General features: G+C 33.3%; 1 protein-coding gene across 2 annotated transcripts in view; it reads left to right on the top strand.

Moving 5' to 3' along the window:
- The window catches only part of XPO4 (exportin 4), a 129,286-nt gene that overhangs the window by 40,373 nt on the left and 67,837 nt on the right, over positions 1-21,076 (top strand). The window contains exons 2-4 of one of the 2 annotated variants that reach the window (XM_081288741.1): positions 398-503; positions 5,791-5,932; positions 10,756-10,894. In XM_081288741.1, the coding sequence (XP_081144867.1) occupies positions 398-503; positions 5,791-5,932; positions 10,756-10,894 (387 nt within the window). Of the gene's footprint in view, positions 1-397; positions 504-5,539; positions 5,679-5,790; positions 5,933-10,755; positions 10,895-21,076 lie in introns of those variants that run through there. The other variant, XM_081288742.1, reaches the window with a different exon arrangement.

Consider the following 21,076-nt stretch of genomic DNA (forward strand, 5'->3'; position numbering starts at 1 on the left):
AATAATTGCTTTTAGAAATTGTTTTTTAGTAACTTGGATTTTCACCAGTTCTGAAGAATCTAGGCCTTATTTGAACTGGGTCAAGTTAGACTGAGTGGTATATTTTGGAATAAAAGTTGATAATAATTCACCAGTCTTTTAATGTTAGGTATCTATGTTATAAAATGCAGGCAGCTTTGAAGAATTCTGATTCAAACCTTGCCAGGAATTTATTTTTCCCTGAAACTATATTTTAAATCTTTATCATGAAGTTTTATTTTATACTATAATTTCTTTAAGAGTCAAGAGAAAATTTGTTCCCTTGTTGCTCCTTCAGCAGTGAAAACATTTTCTTTTGTGGGATTGCTGTTGTAAAAGCTTTCTCATTAAGTTACTCTTTTTGTTTTTAATTCTCAAGGCACCACCTTCCATGGTCAATAATGAACAACGCCAGCATGCAGAGCACATATTCTTATCATTTAGGAAATCAAAATCACCATTTGCAGTTTGCAAGCATATTTTGGGTAAGTATTCACTTTAAAATATTTTGACATAATCAAATATGGTTTTCCTGTCCTGAACATGTACTATTTTAAATTCCTTTTAACAATAAGCAGAGTCTTGTAGCTAATAATTTTCTGTTAAAAATTATCATACTGCAGTGGCTCTGAAGATATTCTGGGAAACCAGAAAGGAAACTTTATTTATACTTTGGATTTTTCCCTCTTAGATATGGTGTTCAATAATTTAAAACTGTTAATGGTGGGAGGAAAACTGTTTTTTCAGTTGTTCTTAAGTGTCATATCATTTGTTACAAGACATACACTATAATATATCTCTTCCCCAGTGTTTCAAAATTAAAATTGCTTTTAGAGAGTTCTGTTTTCTTCTAGTTGTTTTCCCATAGGTTTTTTTTTAATTTTATTTTTTAAAATTTTTAAGCCATTTAATTTGAACTCTACTTGCTTAGCAGTTATCAGATACTTTCAGATAGGTTATCACTGTATATCATAAAATAAAGCACTGTTTTTTTACTTTTGTGAGATTTGTTTTATGAGTACCTTACATGTACAGAAGTGATCTCTCTTCTAAAAAAAAAAATCACAAGAATTAAAATTTTCTTGTCCAAAGGTGGCGTTTTCTAAGAGTTGTATATGACATTGCCATCTGTTTCTTAGATGCTTTTCAATAATAGTAAGGGAGATTTCACTGGTTATTGTTATTTTATAGCCTGATTATTTTTGACTGTTTTCTTAGTTGGAGCTATTTTTTATATAACATGTTTAAGGCTCTGAAAGGCTCTTTGAGTCATCTATGAACATAAAATTGGTTAGTTGAGCATTAGGAGCTAAAACATCTGACTTTTTATTCTTGTGCTTTTAATAGGGTTATCTGTTACCAATACTCTGGTTTCCAGATTGAAATAAGCCATAATTATGGTTATGTGTTTAAAATGCTTTATGTAAAAGAGTATATGAGACACATTAAGTTGTAATGGAAAGAGTACTGGTGTTGGAACTGAGATCTGGCTGCCACTGTCACTTTTAGGAAGCCAGCCTCTCCAGGCCTCCTCTTCATTTGCATTGTGGGAATAATGATACATTTGCCTTAAGGGATGTGGCTATCTTAAGTTGTTGTGAGATGCAGGTGTAATTACACTTAAGAACACTTTGTGAACAATTTGGTCAATGTCATATCCACAGTATCTCATTTAAGATAGTTTTTTAGGAATATGACTGGCTTATAAAATGCTGTCTTTTCTGTTGGCAAGGAGTTAACATTAATGGTCAACCTGGCTCTTATATTATTCAGGAATTCTTACTGTTAAGAGCAACAGTTTTAATAACTCTTTCAATTCTAAATGAGGCCATTTTAATTAATTTACTTATAAGTCATTAGTTTTTATACTTGGATGGATTTGTTTGTGTTACTAAGAAAATTTCTTTACCTGTGGAGAATATTTAATTTAATATTAAAGTAAAAGAAGTAAAACGTCAGCATAAAGAATTTAAGGGAGGCCTACTTCACCCTTACTGCTTTGAAATTGTTCATCATCAATAGATTTAGAAAACTATTGTATTAAACTGTTAACCTAAAATTAGTCTGGTTTTTATGGCTCATGCCTTACCTACATTGACTAGAATTCCATCAGTGTTCCATCTGACTTTCTGTTGTAATGCAGTTGTCATTCTAGATTGGCTGGAAATAGTTGATCTAAGTTATAAGTATTTTATTAGAGCATATTTGTTTATATCACTCTTTCCTTTCTAGAGTATATATATTTTATGAACCATTATTGCTTTTTTATGATTTGAGTTTGTTTTGGATTATTATTGTTTTCTTGATAAAATTTTCTAAAGAGTAGTATTGCTAGTTCTGGCCATGCTTTTAATATTAGTATGGGTTTTGAGACATTAACTATTTAAAAGGTGGAGTGCATGTATGATAAGCATAATCATTAATGTACTGCATAGCCCTGTGTTACATTAATGTTTACATCTAAACTTCACAAAAAAAAAAAAAAAATCCTTTTTAACTCCTTACTCAGTTGCCACCAGCACAGAAGGGCAAATTCCTCTAAGAAGACTTCTCATACAAGTGGCAGTCAATCACAATTCAGAATTTTCACATTCTTATTTAGGGATTATATGTCATTTTTATAGAATGTCTGGGAAATATATTCTGATAAAGGGGAGATTTTCTCTTTGATGTCTCCCTTTTCTGGTCTCTTAAAGCTCTTCCTTCAAACTTCTTTAACTTGAGTTTTATATGTTCTTATTTTTCCTCATTTCTTTCTCTTTTGTTTTCATTCTAGTTTTATTTTCTTTACTCTTTTCTGTGTGTATGTGTGTGGTCTATGTGTGTGTGCATGTTGCATGCTTGTGTATTTTGTCAGAAGAGTACTTGTAGCCTACTTCACCACAGAAATCTTTGGTGCTTTGGAATTAGTAAAAATTTTTAGGGTCAGTTATTTCCTCAAAAAACCTGTCAGTTCTGTTCTTGTTAAAGAACCAAGAACTGTGAGGGATTGGCTTACGTTTTCTGGAGTTAACTTTGTAGCATTCTTTTGTCCTTTTCAGAGGGAGAAATGAGTTTGATTCACCTCTTACCTCAGAACTAGGCAAAACAAAGTGAAATAAACTAACAAAAAGTCAGTGAGACTAATAAGCTTATACTTCTTTGTATTTGGAAAAATTCTTCAGTAAAGCTATTAATTTTGTCTTCTTTCATCTGAGACTTTATTATTGGTTGGTGGGCATAAATACCATTAAGTCAAAAAAGAAGACTTTTTGATCCTTATTTTTTCTGTGTTTTGGATAGAAATCTTTTAAGGCCAGAGAAGAGGTTGTAGTAGTTGAGCATCAATGGCTTATTTTTATTCTCTTAAAAAACTTTTTTTGATAAGAATGTAGTGCTCTTCCTCTCATATTTACTTCATTTGAACTTTTGTCTGCATGGTTTGGTCTAGTTTTAGATGGCTGATAAGATAAAAATGAATTTTATGTTCATAATGATTATTAAAGAAAGTTATGTGGTGGCAGGCAAGGGAAGGCATTCCTGCTAAAGTGTTCTCAAATAACTTATCATCTTGGCAGTGTAGTAGTCAGTGACATATCTTCTTAAAAATAATTAAAGAAGAAATTCTAGATGAATTATGTTCTTTATGAAAATCTTACAGTTTCATATATCTTTTTACCAAGGAGTAAAAATAAGCCTCATGGACATAGGTGTTCTATCTCCTATCAGTAGGCTTCTAAAGTTCTTACTTTAAATTGGAATTTGGCTTTCTTTTTCCCACATTTTTCCATTCTCAGTAACAGCTTCTTGTAGGAGTAGTAATTTAGAAGTCTTCTTTTAATACCATGCACAGGTAGCTAAGAAAAAATTATGAAACTTTGTTGTATCTTGAAAACTTTGAAATGTCATTATTCTTTTATAATAGCAACCAAAAGGGCACAAAAAGACTAGGATATAAGTATAAATAGTTAAAAATAAGTATGTTTCAGTGCTCATGAGTATCAGAAGGTGCTTATTTGATCTTGTCTTCAGTGGCATATGCATTTAGGGATGGATTAGTATTGCAAGGAACATTTGCTAGGCTTATGACCTCAAATTTTCTCCCTTTAGTCTTCTGGCATCAGTTTCTTCAGCTGTAAAATGTAGGAATTGTATTAGATGATCTGTGGAGATCTAATTCTAAAATTCTGAGTGCCATAGAGTTTACCTCCTTGTTAAAAAATCTATATTAAATATTTCCTTGCCCTTAAAAATGCAAGGAAAACAAAGACAGGCAAACAATCATCATTTTCTTTTAGAAGAGGGTCATAAGTGAGAGATTATTTGAATTACTTTATGAGACAGTACTATATTTCTCCTTAAATGTCCTAAATGTAGCTTGTTTCTGTTTTAAATCTTCTCTGAATAAAATCGTCATCCCCCCCCCCCTTTCTTGGAACTTTAAACATTTCTTTTTATAATAGGATCACACCTTTTAAAAGTTACTGCTTTGTTTTATTAACTATTATATTTTTAAATGTTTTAAAGTTTTGTGAATTCTAATTATCTCAATTAGAATTTATTTTAATGTAGCATGGAATAATAAAAGGTTTTTTAAAAGGTCCAAATTGGTTTTTCTTACTAGTTTTATTATGTTTAGACCTCCTATATAGTAGTACAATAGATAGGAATTTATGTAGGCCACACTTTCCCCCCTTATTTTTATAGCTAATTGTGTCAAGACTATTCATAAGATTTTTAAATGACCTGAGCTTTTGAACAAGAGAGAAAACAGTGTGCCTGGATTGTGTCTTCATGCTCTTCTGATAAGTTCTTGAAGGTGCCATTCTATACTCAAGAGTTAATTTCTCATGGCTTTTAAATGCTCATGACCAGTGATCTTGGCAAATAATCTGGAGTCTAATTATAGACTTTTCAAGAATTTCACATTATGGTTATTTTTCAGACCTTCAGAAAACTCTACCTTTTCTTGACTTCATTTTGACTGTTTCTCCCTTTTGATAATGCTGTTTGGAAACTGATTGTAGTAGTCATTGGTGAAGAGATGAAAAAATAGAAAATTAATATAAAATATTTATTAGATATGTTAATTTTCTATTTTTCCCCCCAATTCAGTTTTTAGTATAGAAAATATAACTCACTAGTTAAGGCTGGGTCTTTCTAGTAGCTTGGGATTTTACTCAGTTTGATCAGTAGCGCAATCAGAAAATTTATGAGAACTTCTCACCTTGTGTAAATGTGGCTCATTTTGTTTTAATATTTTGAAAAAATAACATCAGCATGCTTGTGTTTATTTTTGAACTTGCTATTGGAGATGGGTCATCCTGCTAAAGGCTTAATTACTTAAAAACCGAAATAATTTAACAGCATGGCTCATCACAAATAGTAATGTTCAAGGACCAATTTAATAAGAGATTTTTCAGATACAAAGTTTTGTTTTTGCACAGGGTGAGAATCTCTTAGTATATTTTCTGATTGCTTTATATTTTTTATTTTTTTTTTTTTTAAAGCTGTGTTATTTTTTAGTTCTTCATGCTTTGGAAGTAACAGTTGAAGAGAGGTGAGGAAAGTTTGTGAAAATTGTGATCGGTGATTAGCTGCCACCTGCCTGAGGTGTCTTCTGAGAGGAACTAACCTCTTTGTGGTGCTAGAGCAAGGTCACTGGATTAAAAAATGAACAGGTAATCATCTTATTCCTTGTCTGAAAAGTTCTGTTTTAAAATTAATAAATGCAAAATGCCCAAGGTAATGTGAACTACAGTTTAAAGAAAGTTTTCAATTTTTTTTCCTCAGAAACTAGTAAAGTGGACTATGTCCTTTTTCAAGCTGCCACAGCCATAATGGAAGCAGTTGTCCGAGAGTGGATTCTCTTGGAAAAAGGTAGCATCGAGTCACTGCGAACATTCCTTTTAACCTATGTCTTACAAAGGCCTAAGTAAGTACATGGAGGAAGCACTGCTAAAATACTCTTGTTAAACTTATGTATCTGTCTTTTTAGAGTGAGCTTTTTTTTTTCTTTAATGATTGGTGTATGTGATTAAACTCTATATGGGACTCACAGTTTAAAAACTAATTTTAAAAACTAAATAAATAGAAAGATCAGAAGAGTAGAGGAAAGGGAATGGGGAGAGAAGGGGGGAGGGTAAGGGAAAGTACTGGGGACTGAATTAGAGCAAATTATATTCTATGCTTTTATAATCATGTCAAAATGAATCCTAATGTTGTATATAACTAATATAAACAATTAAAAAAGTCTAAAAAATTTTAAAAAGACTAACCAAAAAACCCCCTCATGCACATATGATTGTAGGGTTTTTGGAATTTAATAATACCTTTTCTCTCTTTTTGGGGAGAAGGATACCCGGGATTGAACTCAGAGGCACTCGACCGCTGAGCCACATCCCCACCCCTATTTTGTATTTTATTTAGATATAGGGTCTCACTGAATTGCTTAGTGCCTTGCTTTTGCTGAGGCTGTCTTTGAATTTTCGATCCTCCTGCCTTAGCTTCTTAAACTGCTGAGATTAAGCTTCTTAAGCTTACCGTATTAGGTTTATATTTTATACACACACACACAGAAACATGCATAGAAAATGTTATATGGCAAAAAGTACCAAATTCTTTAAGTTTCCTTTGAGAAATGAGGTGAAAGTGAATTTTTCTTCTGTACTTTAAACAATTTATAAGACTATGTATTTATTGTTTGTATGATTTCTTGAGAAAAATAATTATACAGCTTTTGGGGAGAACTTGATTTACTAATTTTTTAATGTCTCCCCAAACACCAAGTGTTCTTTCAAGAACAGGCAGTGAACATTATATGTTCACTGTGCAGTTAAATACTTTCTCATTGACCTTTCCATGGTCAATGAGTAAAGTTTATTATGTAATCAGAAATGCATGAAGTTGGGAATGGTGATGATAAACATACATAAAAACTTAAATGCAGAACATTATTGTCATGCATTTGTTCTTATCAACTGTTGACTATCAGTCTCTGAATTCATCTTATTTAGTAATAGTTACTGACATGACTTCAGCATTTATATTAATTGCTTTGCATACAAAAAAATGCATAAGAGTGAAGAGCCAGAGTTTGCTTAGGTTTTAGTGTTACCAGTTTGACCTATAGATGAACAGTGTGTGTGTGTAGGGGGAGGCGGGTATTGCCTATTTTTCTGATTTTTATAGAATAAGGGAGACTTACTCTTGGCTTTAAACTTTTCTCCTTCCTCCTTGCTTGCTTGTTTGGTTGGTTTTTATTTGGTGAGGCCATTTGGGTGTGATACTAGCTTGCCCTTTTATTGTTGCCATTTGACCATATTTGTTAGATCTGACAAGATTTTTCTTTGATCCTTCTGTATGTAACTAGAGGTAAGTATAAGTAAATAGAAGTCTTGACAGTGTCAGCAAGTGTTAGTTGCATTATTTTATTTCCTTTTTTTGCATACACCACAACTAGGACATATTAAAATATCTATTACAGGTTCACCTGGAGGAGAAGGATACTTATTTTGATATATTCTTTACCCTAGTAAAATATGTTGAAATCAGTTTTGATAATGTATACTATTGAACAGAAGTTGAGATAAGCTTGCACATTTATAGTTATATAGTAAAAGAAAATAAGCCAAGGTTTCTGAGTTTATATGTAAGAAATTTTTTTTTTCATCTTTTGTCCCCTAGACCTAAAGTGTTTTCTGAAAAGCAGTCTATTTATGTAACCTTGGGGAATTGATGTAAAACCTGAATATTCTCGTTTTTGACGCGTGGAACAGGGACTTGGTAGCCATGTCTTGTGGTTAGGATCCAGATCACACGAGACTGAGTTCTGGCGCTCTAGCTGCTGTAGCCATCTCTGTCAAGCAGCCTTTCCTAAGAAAGTCAGGATCACATGGGAGCTTCTGGCTAGATCTGTTTGTTAACACAACATAACTCCCAGCCTGGGAACTCAGAACTCTGTACAACTGGATAGACTTCAGTGTGTGACAGATTTGCATGGTGTTTATGTGTTTGCTTTCTTGTATTATCCAAAATAATAATTTGAAACTTTTTTAGAATGGATTATAGGGTTCCATATTAAAATAATTCACTTATAAATTTTCCTCCAAACATTTATTTGAAACAATTTAAAATGAAACTTCTTAATAGTACATTGAACACATATATACCCTTTTCTTAGTAGTGGCTCAGTTAACATTTCATCACATTTTCTCTGAGCCATTTGAGAGTATGCTTCACACATCATAATACCATATCCTTAACTACATGAGCATAATCTCAGTACTGTTGACATAACTTTTATATTTTTATTATTTAATATGTTTCTAATTCTTATTTGGAGTTGTTCATTTGTCTGATTTTTATTTATATCCCTTTTCCTCTTTTTGGTTATTTTTAAAAATATTGCAGTCTATCTCTTCCTTCAGATCTATTAAAGTGTGCTTTACACATAGTTATTTTTAAAAATCCAGAATTTAACCATAGATTATACATTGTATTTAGTTATGTCTCTTTAAATCTAGAATTATTGTGCCCTTTTTATCTTTCATGTCACAGGCATTTTAATCTTATAGAATGCCCTAAAATGCGAGTCAAACCAAAAATTTTTGGCTTGCTACATAGGTAGAACACTACAGGTTGTATTGTATTGACTAGTATACCTTTGTCTAGTATAGTTGTGTACTTTACATTTCTTGCTCATGATTTTTTCTTTTCTATTTTTTCCTCTCCTATGGTAAGATTTATATGGTGTGAGATACATAGTGCTCTTCCATAGGAGATCCCTTCAGTGCTGATGATTGAACTCATGGCCTTGGGCATGCTCAACAAGTGCTTAGCACTGAGCCACATCCCTTGTTCCACAGTCCCCCCCCCCCCAACCCCCTCTTTAGAGAGGCAGGTATAGACAGCATAGTAGTTGAGATAGGGACTTGTACCTGACTTCTGCCATGCCGAAACCCCGGCAAATTACTTGACTAATTTTTTGTGCATTCATTTTAGGATAATTAAATGAGTGAACAGTAGTACTTAACCCCAGATTGTCATAAGGATTAAATGTGTTAATTTTTGTGAAGTGTATGTAAAGCCTTGCATATCATAAGAACTCAATGCTATTATTTATTTTTTAATGGTTTCTAATTCTTGTTGATGGATATTTATAAAACTAGCTTTTATGTATGTTTTTAGTAGTAGTTTTCAACTTTATTTGTTTGTTTATTTAGTGATGGTACTAGGGTTGAACCCAGGGGTGTTCTACCACTAGGTAAAAGGCCCACATCCACAGCCCTTTTTATTTTTTATTGTGAGACAGGGTCTCACTACATTGTCTGGACTGGCTTTGAACTTGTAGTCCTTCTGCCTTAGCTTCATGAGTTGCTGGGATTACAGGTATGCACCACCATGCCTGGCTTTATATATATTTTTAAATTTATATGTGTATTATGAAAGTATTTTGCCCCCCTCCCCCCAAAAAATATATATGTATAAAATTCTCTTTGGTCAACAAACACTTTTGTACTTAAGCATTTATTTGCCTACTGAATGAAGGATGAATCATTCAAATCTAATATTTTCAATATTTTTCACTTCAGGCTTGACCTAGGTAGACATATTTATTCATTGTATAAATGTTGAATAAATACCTATTATATGGCAGGCAATGTAGCTTGCTTATAATAGTGTTCTTAGAATGGTGGTTGATCTGGGAGATGAGTTAAACAGTATTAACAGATGCATCATGTTATGTGGGGGTGCCTTGGGAGCCCTTAGTAGTAACTTCCTGGACAAAGTGAAAAACAGTCTTAGCAGAGGGAGTAGAACTGTGTAAGAGCATGGATCTAGGAACTGAAAAAAATTCAGTAGGTCTGCAGTTTTGAGGGTATGTGGAAGGAGTCAGGTTGGAAAGAGGAGTAGGCACCTGGCCATGAAAGGCCTTCCAAATGGATAACCATATAACATGTCTAAACTGGGACAGCTCTGAGAGTTAAAGTAAGCATTGTTAATAATTATGTGAACAATAGGTAAGTTGAGACTGCTGTAGGAAAGTCAGGATGGGCCCCAGAGCTGCTTATAACCCAAGGGCTGTTGTATATAAATTCATGTTTTATGAGCCTTACCTTTAAGAAAAAGTTGAGAAAAGGTGTTTTGAATCTCAGTGCCCTTGTTATCAAATGGGTTTTGTAAAATGCTTCAACTAGAGATAGGTATTTTTGCCATCATACAGAGGAGCAGAGCCTAGATGGGAAACTTTTAAGTTTGTTTTAGAATATGTATGTTTCCAGAATATTATACCTTGGATAGCTAGAATTGTGCCTTTTCATGTGGATGGTGATGGGATTTATGATTATGCTACTGATTGGAGATGGATATTAAATCATAATTTTTCTTAATATTAGTAATCCCCTCTCCCCAAATATTTACCAGGGAACTCATTTAACATATATTGAACACTGCCTAAAGTGCTTGATACTAGGCACAATCCGAGGGACATTTAATCCTTATAATAATTCTGTTAATGTTACCCTCATTGTACAGAAGAGAAGACAGAGGTACTGTTTTGCCCAGGGTCAGACAATAAATTATGCAACTTGGACTTGAACATAGGTTTTCTGGCTTTGGAATCTGTACATAACTAGTAGGGAGGGTATCCTGGTCTCAGATATAAAGGGTATTATTAGTAGTTTCAGGCCTAGTGAGAAGCTTGAGAATATTTTTAATTTAGTTAAATGTTTTCATAATGATTTTTATGTTTTATAGCCTCCAGAAGTATGTTCGGGAACAGATTCTATTAGCCGTAGCAGTAATCGTAAAACGAGGATCATTAGATAAATCAATTGACTGCAAAAGCATTTTTCATGAAGTCAGCCAGTTGATAAGTAGTGGCAATCCCACTGTGGTGAGTATGCAATTTGTATGTATAAGTATTGAATTTTTTATTTTTATTTCACAGCTAGCATTATACCAATACTAGTATGGATTTCTACATAAAAGAAAAAGTGTGCTAATAAATCAAGAAATTTTCACTTGTTCAAGTTTTCTTTGTTTTTTAATGTGTATATATAATTTACATGTAGTGTATTTTGCTTTTGCATTTGATTGTTTTTATATATTGCCATAATATTCATAATCATCATTTTAATTGGTTGTAAAATATCTTAAATTAATATATTATAATATTCTTAATCATTTCTGTTGTACTCTACTACTGATTTAACATCCATAGCCCATTAAAAATTCTTTTTTTGAGACAAAGTCTGAGTTGCCCAAGCTGACCTTGAACTTGGGATTCTCCTCCCCCAGACTCCTGATTAGCTGGAATTATAGGTCTGTGCCTTTGTGTCTGATATTTTTTCCCATTTTTAAATAAACCCTGGACAACTACTGTTTATTACAGAACTGTTTGAATTAAATATAAAATGACATTTGGCAAAACAAAAATCTTATAATAGTTGCCTGGGATTGAGCTGCAGATACTTAACTCATATGGTAACTGTTTCTAATACTTAACTCACCCATAAATTATATTGGCAATACTTGTTCATTCTGATTCTCAAGAATTAAATCTTTAAATATTTTTGAGTAGTTATTATTATTATTATTTTTTCCCTTTGCTTTCCACAGTTTTTTCTTGAATCATTTGAGAGAGACCTATGTGAGCCCATACATCGTACAATTCTTTTGGAATTCCTTTGTATCTTCAGTGGCCTCTCAGTAAAGGGCTGAGGTTTTTATTTTTATATTTTTTTTCATGGTGCTGGGGATTGAACTCAGGGCCTTGTGCATGCTACACCCCCACCCCAAGTGTATGATTTAATGATATGCTTGATGCTTTGAGATTAAGATGTAGTTGTACATTTTAGGAAGGTTGTGTACATTGTCCTTTACTTTTCACTTTTACGTCTGGCCTTTTACCATACATGACTGTATACTTATCTCACTGCTCTGGACATTTGCTAGGGTCTAGACTGAAGGAATCTATAAGCAAGCTTGTTAGAACTATGGAACTCACTTACTAAACCTTTGGAATTCACCAGTGATCAAGTGTTTATTTTTTTCCCTTATCAATTTTATTGAGGAATAATTTGCATTCATTACTGCATTTATTTAAAATGTACACTTCAGGAGATTTTTTGTAATTATTTATAACATTAAATTATTACCAGAATCAAAGGTACAGAATATTTGTTGTGATTTTTTTTATTGTGTGCATTTGTGTGTTATGCCATTTTTGTGGCAGATTTCTTTAAGTAGTGCTGTTCAGTAGAACTTTATTGGTTGGTAGAAATGTTCTATATCGGTTCTTTTTTTTTTTTTTTTTTTTTTGGTACTGGGTATTAAACTCAGAGCCACTCAACCACTGAGCCACTATTTTGTACTTTATTTAGAGACAGGTTCTCACTGAGTTGCTTAGTGCCTTGCTTTTGCTGAGGCTGGCTTTGAACTCGCAATCCTCCTGCCTCAGCCTCCTGAGCCACTGGGATTACAGGCATGTGCCACTGTGTCTGGCTCTATATCAGTTCTTTTCATTATATAGGTACACCAGTGATATGTAGCTTTTGAACACTTGGAATGTGTGACAAGGAACTGAATTTTTAAATGTATTTAATTTTAATTAATTCAAGTAACCATATGTAGCTAGTGGCAACCATATTGAACAGGGCAGTTCCAGAGATATTGATAATCCAAGGATTTAATTTTATGCCCTTTTACCTTAATATTATGAATATCTTAGTATTGTGAAATCTAATTTTTAATTTAATCTAATTGTTTATAAAACTAGAAAAACGTACATTTTTTAATCACCACATTTTATAAAGCATTTTGATTTTATGTAGTGGAAATTTCTTGAAAATGATCCTGTGATAAGAGTCCATTTACAAGTTTTGAGATTAAAATTATTGGGAAGATACTTATTTACTTAACATTATTCTCTATAGTCTCAAAGATCGCTTTTATTGGTAGATGTATTCTTCATTTCTGATGGAGACTTAACTCTTGAAGGTTGATGCTTTAGGGATACCTCATTAGTTGCATAATGACAGTCTTGTTATTTGTGCAGATTTTGATAGTAATTTGCTTCCAAATTTAGTGGCATGTGTGCAGTCCAATGCTGGCTGTCACAGAGGGCTTAGGGGAAAAGTGCTACTAGCTACTATGGGCAGGGAAAAGGTTTAGAATAGAAAGTCCTACTGCATACTAGCCCTGAATGCTCTGAATCAAGTTACTTCTCATATTTTAGATTTTGCTTTAGCACATCTTGTTTCATTTTGACAGTCCTGTAGTTAAGAGTCTATCTTATTGCAATGGACTGAATTTAAATTTGAGGAACTTTGCCAGTGGCGCTGAGATCTATCTATAACTAATGCCCTCTCTGTGCTAGTTTAGTGATCATTCCAGCTGGGATTTTGTTGTTGAGATTTGCAGCCTGTCTTCACCCGCTACAAGTAACCTATTGGCACTAGGACACTGCAAGCAAAGGATAAAGAGTCCCTTGCCTCTCTCAGGAATGAGCACATACTCGGGAATTGTGTTCTCTACTTCCTTTCCTCTGGGGTAATTTGACCCAGCACAAAAAGTAGTCCACTGCAAACTGACAATTGGGGTTTTCCAAGGCACTGAAATAACTGATGTTCTGAGAATGATTAGAACAGATGGAGCTGTTTAGTTAGAGAAGATTTTGCTATATTCACAGTGTGTATACTTTGAGAATATAAGTAGGTAAATTTAAAAATCTTATAAAATACTCCACAACAAAGATTTTCTTTTCAAAGTCAAATTTCTAATAGTAGGGCCAAGAACTTGTATAGTAGTAAGAAATCAATAGTTAGAGGTAGAATTTTATTTCAACATTGTAAGATAAATTGATTTTGGTGACTACAATGAAAACATTAAAACTTAAATAATCTATATTTATATGGCAGGTGAAATACACACACTGGCCTTCCCTGTTTGTTCTTGCTCAGTAGCTTGAAACTAGCTCATTCAGCCTTTGGAAGAGTATTTGGTTTTGGTTGGTTGTTCTCCTGTGCTAATTTCATGAATGTGTTTTATCCAAGTTTGGGGGTAATGTAGTATATGTAATAAAGCACTGGTTTTGAATTCTACTTAGGTTTAAAGTGTAGCTTTGCCATTTACTGCCTATGTAACTTGAACAAATTATTTAACTACTATAGGCATATGTAAACTAAATGTGATGATACCATTTCAGGGAATGCTCACTAAGCAGTGTTTGTGCTTCTTCCTGTGTGGCATCTCGCCCCATTTTTGTAGAATCTTTAGAAAGTGAACTATAGTAAATCATCTCTATCAAACTTTTAAATATTGAAAAGCAGAAGAAAGTATCCATAATGAAAACTAATTATTTGTATATTTTAAAAGATACAGATAAGTAATAGATGAGTTTCCTTTAAATGTTTTAAGAAGTAACTTACAGTCTTGGTTCACTCCAGAGAGTTTTATGGAAAGATTACATTCAATTCATCAAACTTTTTCTATTCCTTAGTATAGTTTTCCATGTGTCGTGGTGTGTTCTTAGTGTAGTTATGCATGTATGGTTATTAAGTAATATGTTATTTTATGCCTGTCTTTGTGGGCAGGCTGTTTTACTTCTGTGCTTATAAAGGTTACCGTGGTTACTTCATCTCAGTTGGCAACTGTCAGACCTACTAGTTTGAAAGGCGTATGGAAACTTTCTTTCCTAGGGAAGCAACTACATTTTAAAAAATTTTAAGCTAAGATTTAAGCTAAAATTTTTAATGCTTCATGTTTGTCTTCCCTTGTAAGTAGCAAGACTAAATCACTTTTAAAGGTGTTTAATTCAGCATTTAAGCCCCTTCACTCCTCTTTGCCATGTTAAAGAGGAGTGAGTGAGAAATTCACTTGTCTACAGCATTGCTGCCCCTGTATGTGATAGCCAAGTTAATCTCTCTTATCACAAAGTCTCATTGATGTTTGCTTAGAAGAGCAGCTGGAAGTCTGCTTTATGTATGGCAACCTTTCATAGTTTATTCTTGGTAATAAGGCTTCTGGGGCAAGAGCCAGGCTATTATAAGAGACAATCCTCTCTCTGAACAAGAGCATTTTATTTTGTCAGCTGGAGTTAGTGTTTGAGTTTCTTGTGCTTGTGACAGTAAGCTGGTGAGTAAGGCAAGTTATCTCTGAAGGGCCTTCCCCCACCCCCACTAGCATGAAAATAATGGCTTTAATTAGAAATGAGAATGCTGCTGTAAAGCTTTTGATGTGAAGACAAGAGTTACTTAAAATTGTTAGCCAGTTTATTAATTTGAATTTTCAGTACTTCAGTGAAAGAAGACTTCTGTGAAGACTTTTTCATAACTTTGAGACCTTATGGCATTGCCTTCTATTTATTTTAAATATTTAAGTTTTCTCTTTGAAATTTTATAAAGAAAAAAATAAAGATCATCATGTATTTCTTTTCCACTTTCCTCTTGTGTTAACATAATGATAAGCATAGAAATAAGCATTGATTAATTAATTCAAGGAATATTTACTGAGCATCTACTATATTACTTTAATGATGCTGTAGTTATGGTTATCTTTTAAAATGACAACTCTTTTAATTTGCTTGAACATAGATAACAATCAAGAGGTGTGTGTGTGTGGGGGGGGGAATAAAGACAAAACAATGGTAGTTATTTTATGGTAATAGTAAAAATACCCCTTCCGCTTTATCTCATCATGACCTGCTATATTGATATAGCACTTTCAGGTGTATTATTTAAATTGAAACTTAGGGCAATCATGTGAAATTAAGCAGGGCAGAGGCTAGTAACCAGTAGACAGCTGTGGCTACCTTCAATAAAGTGCCTTGTCCACAGTTTTTTGAAGTGGGAAATCTTGGCCTGTTAGAACCCAGATTTTTTTGGCACCTGGGCAAAACAGTAGGATTCTCATATTGTATGCAAAAAGTCCTTTAGAGTGTTTTTTTACTTATTTACTTATTACAGTGTTTTTCACTTATTTTATTTACAATACAGGTTTAATAAATTTTGTTATTTTGTTTAGTTTATCTGCAAATGAAAATGATAAATTTAGAGCTACCTGTTGGTGGTAAATTGCCAGCAGCAGTGAGTGACAGACAAGCTGCTTGTGAAGCAAACATAAATCAAAAAGAATGGATCTGACACCACTTTGTCAGAGGCTTACACTGTAGTTCCCAGTAGTTATTTTGTTCTAACATTAGGTAATAATTGCTACTGAAATAATTCTTTTGCAAAAGTGTATGATTTCATTAATACAGTTTACTCACTACACTTAAAAATTTAATTCTTTGTGATCTGGCATAAATAAAGCATTATTGTGTTAACCTCTTAGAAGTCTGAGATTTGGACTCTGGTCAAATTCGTGGTAACTTTAGTATGACAGTCTCATACTGCTTTTCTCAGTCAACTTTCATCTGATTTCACTGAAATTGTTTACAAGAGTGTTTCTGAGCCTCCTCAATATTGGAGTCACTACTTCCAATATGATAATATTTAGTTCTTATCTCTATTATAGAATATAGTTCTGGTTCTGCTGCTTAAAGTTAGAAGGGGAGTTAAGAGGTTATACACTTAGGATGGCCACTGAGACCTAAATTTCTGAGACAATCAGTTAGAAAACTTCTACAAGGGTATGAACAAGTTAAAGTTTGTGATCTCTTCTTGGCAGATTTGATGCTTTTTCTCCATTCCCACTTTCTCTGTCCTGGAAAGGAGCTGCCCTCTGTTCTCCTTAGAGAGCTCATTTTGGCTTGTTTCCCTACCTATCTTCATGACAATACAATGTGAGGGTAGCTTAATTTTAAGGGGATTTAATTGACAAACACTGAAAATGAGTAAACTTTTGTTACTGAGCCGTAGACATTTTGTGATATGTTTAGTATCCCTGTGAATAGGGAGAAATGTGTGTTGATATGTGTTGAAATACTTTGCTCTCTTAATGTATAATTAACGCTTAACTATTCATCTTTCTTTGATGAATGAATTTATTCATTTGGCCCTTTTGTATAGTGTTTATTGTTTATGATGCTAATGTCATATCCTTACAGGTTTTCCAAATTAAAGAGAGATCAAACTACTTGATATATTTTAATGATGCAGATCTCTTTCTGAATTTTAGTTCTTTGGATGCTGATAATTTTTACATAGTTATAAACAATATTTCTTCATTTTGCATAATTTATTTTTATGTATTCCTTAAGTAGTATGTGGATAGAAAACGTTTTTATAGGTTTGTCTTTTCCATAAGTATAAAAAGTAGACTATAAAATAATATATGTGGATTAATAGTAATGGTATATAAATAACATATGCATTAAGAAATAGGAATGATAGGATAATAGGCAATTTTCACTTTTTTGTGTGCTTTTCTGAGATGAAGATATACTGTATTATTTTTCTGGATAAAAAAAATTAAGAATGAAAAAATTTTTTTTTCAGAGAGCTGTCTGTAATGAAAACTCATTTTGTTCCTGATTCTCATATATTAAGAATGGGGCTGGGGCTATAGCTCAGTTGGTACAGTGCTTTCCTCACATGTACAAAACCCTGGGTTCAATCTCCAGCACCACAGGCAAAAAAAAAAGTACTTTTAGCTAGGTGCAGTGGCACATGCCTATAATCCCAGCAGCTTGGGAGGCTGAGGCAGGAGGATCGAAAGATTAAGATCAGCCTCAGCGATTTAGCGAGGCTCTCAAAATAAAAAAAAATTAAAAGGGCTGGGGATCTGGCTCAGTGGTTAAGCATCACTGGGTTCCATCCCCAGTACTCAGGGGTAGGAGGAACAGTATACTTTTATGGATGAATTTGTTCATCATTAGTATGAATATTCTCTCTTGGAGGAATGTATTTATTGCCAAAACTTAAAAGCAATTTTATGCTCCTAGGGACTGCTTGTTTGTTCATTGAAGTTTGTAGCTAAAGGAGACCTAAAAATCTTTCCTGATTCTGAACTGCAGTTACCTTTCACCTGTCTTTGCCTTATCCGTTTTTTCCACTAATTTGTTTCATATCTTTTTGTTGTTGTTGTTGTTACTGGGGATTGAATTCAGGGGCACTCCACCACTGAGCCACATCCCTAGCCCTATGTTGTATTTTGTTTAGAGATGGGGTCTAACCCAGTTGCCTAGCATCTCACTAAATCGCTGAGGCTGGCTTTGAACTCGAGATCCTCCTCCCTCAACCTCTGGAGCCTCTGGGATTACAGGTGTATGCCACCATGCCTGGCATTGTTCCATATCTTGACAATAAACATATGTGTATAATCTTTTTTTTTTTTTTTAAGAGAGAGTGAGAGAGGAGAGAGAGAGAGAATTTTTAATATTTATTTTTTAGTTCTCGGCGGACACAACATCTTTGTTGGTATGTGGTGCTGAGGATCGAACCCGGGCCGCACGCATGTCAGGCGAGCGCGCTACCGCTTGAGCCACATCCCCAGCCCTATGTGTATAATCTTAAGGAAATACTCATTTCACATTTAATTAAAACTTTATTGTATGTATTGAACATTTACTAGAGGTGTTTTACTGAAAATATTAATATGATCATAGTTTAAATGTGCCATGTTGTGAAGACACTCAATATATGGTAAGTTGTAAATTACTTGTGCAAAATTATTATGGATTGTTTATTTATAAGGATGATGGTTTGTTTAAGGATGCTTCTGAATTTTTATGCTTGCCTGTTTTTTCATATAAGTTGTGTGTGAATTCTATTTTCAATAAATTATCTCATTTTAGAGTCTCTTAAACATTTAGATATTTGTTCCAAGGTCCTTTTCACTGAATTCTTATTTACAAACTTTAGGTCAAAATCCAAGACTAACACTTATAAAAAATACAGAATATTAAAAATTGTCTCCAGAATCAAAGATCTTGAAATTCACTTTTTTAGATCTTTATGAATTAGCTTTCATTTGAATTTTATTAATTTGATTTACTGTGCCTATTTATTGCTTTATTTTATACCTATTTTTCTAGCTATATTTAAAAATTAATGTTCACAGTTGATCTAATTTAAATGTGTGAGGTTTCAATTACTGGCACTTTAATTTTTAATCACCATTTTAAAAGAAAGACTTTTTAAAAATTATAATTTTGTTAACTCATTTCTTTTTTGGGGGCGAGGGGGCACTGGGAACTGAACCCAGGGGTGCTTAACCACTGAGCCACATGACCAATTTTGTTAACTCAAAAATGAAGTTATTAGGAGAAAACCTGCCATTGGGTCCCCTCTTGACTGTAAGAGTTCTGTTCTTCAATAAATTCTACTCTTAGAAAAAACAAAAACCAAAGTTATCTTACTCGATAAATTGAAGTCCCTCTAGTAAAATGACATGCCATAAACAGTTTTTTTTCTAGGAGAGGCTTTTGTGCTGGATTTCTCAGACTATGGTTCTTTTTTGAGACATGCAAAAGCAGTTAAACAGCCACTCTTTTGAAGATTTGGGGAGGAGGGAAACTTTTATTTTAAAATAAATATATACTTTAAAGTAAAATTTACAAAGTGTGAGAGTGGGTAGAGCGCTTGCCTAGCATGTTCATGGTCCTGGGTTCCATCCCCAGCAAGGGTGTGCAGGTGTCCATACAAAAACCAGCCGAACACCAACACCTCTGTGTGTGTGTGTGTGTGTGTGTGTGTGTGTGTGTGTGTGTGTGTGTTTAAAGATAAATCAGGAGCACTCAGAGAACTTTTATCATTATAGAAAAGCACCATTGATGGATACCTTCATATTCCCCAGATTATTTACAGTTACTTCCTGGTGTAGATAATTCTGGGAAACCACTTTAATATGTGGAATTGTATGCCTGCTAAAACATATTAGTTATATAGTCATGCTTATTTTGGTTGAGATAAAAATAATAGGAATTTCTTTTTTGTTTTTACATTTTTAAAGGAAAATTTCAGATGTATATAAAAACAGATGAGCACTATGTCAGTCTCCCATGTAATCATTGCTCACCTTCAACAAATATCAACTCTTTTCAGTCTTTAGAAATTTAATTTTATATATATTTGCTAAGATTTGCCAAGATAAGCATCTGTAAGGTCAAGGTACTAACATCAGAAGCATTTCTGAGCAAAGATGCTGCATGCAGTTGGTGGGTGGGTCTGACTGTGTTCAGCTGTTGTATAAGCTTGCAAAAATAGTATCATCTTGACTTTCATCTTTCGGTTGTTCAGAGGTAGCAAGCATATTTCTCTTTAACCCCTGGAAAAATGCCAAAATAATTTGTATTGTTATCTCCATCTTTGGCACCTTGATTCTAAATAGTCTATGAATAAAATTAATGAGTTGATATTCTGAGCCTATTAGAATTAGAAAGAAGGAAAAATCCTCATTTTTAATTTTTAACCTTTTTGAGTAGTACTTGATTGATACTTTGGAGACTACTAAGTCTGTTTTAGTGCTCTCTTCATCACCAGCACTACACTAAAATTGGAATGAATACAGAGAAAAGAAAGATTAGCATGGCCCTTGTGAAGGGTGACGTGTAAATTTGTGAAGTGTTCCATCTTTTTGGAGATTGAAATTGACCAAATTATTTTCATGCTACAGATGTGCCTCAGTGTCTCCCACCATTTTGTATAATTATAATGTGTCAATTAAAAATTAATTTAAAAAGTCTTTTACTTTTCATCTGTTTTGGGATACATCTTACCAGAATCAGAACATTGAGTCAGACAGACTTGGGTTCAAATCTCAGCCGGCTTTAGGTAATACTTACCCTCTCCAAGTCTCAGTTTTTTCAGTTGTAAAATGGGATCTGGTTTGTTGTGCGAATTAAATAAAATAATGCATTTAACATTGATTATTTAAAAATACCGTTTGAATTTTGTGATTAAATAGGAGTGTATCCTAAGTTCAAGGCCTAAATGAATTTGTACAGCTGGAATTGACAAGTATTGTTAACACCAGGCCACCTAGAAAGGAGAGCTAATCTTTGTTTTGTCATATCTGATTTTCTGACTGATATAAGATCTGAAGATGTAATGGATAATCTAAAGACAGAAAATGTTCTATTATGTTTGAACAAATATTGTATTGAAACAAAGCATTGAAAAAAAATAATGCCTTA

The sequence above is a fragment of the Spermophilus citellus genome (assembly GCF_964194105.1).
Source record: "Spermophilus citellus genome assembly, chromosome: 1".
Classification (NCBI taxonomy): domain Eukaryota; kingdom Metazoa; phylum Chordata; class Mammalia; order Rodentia; family Sciuridae; genus Spermophilus; species Spermophilus citellus.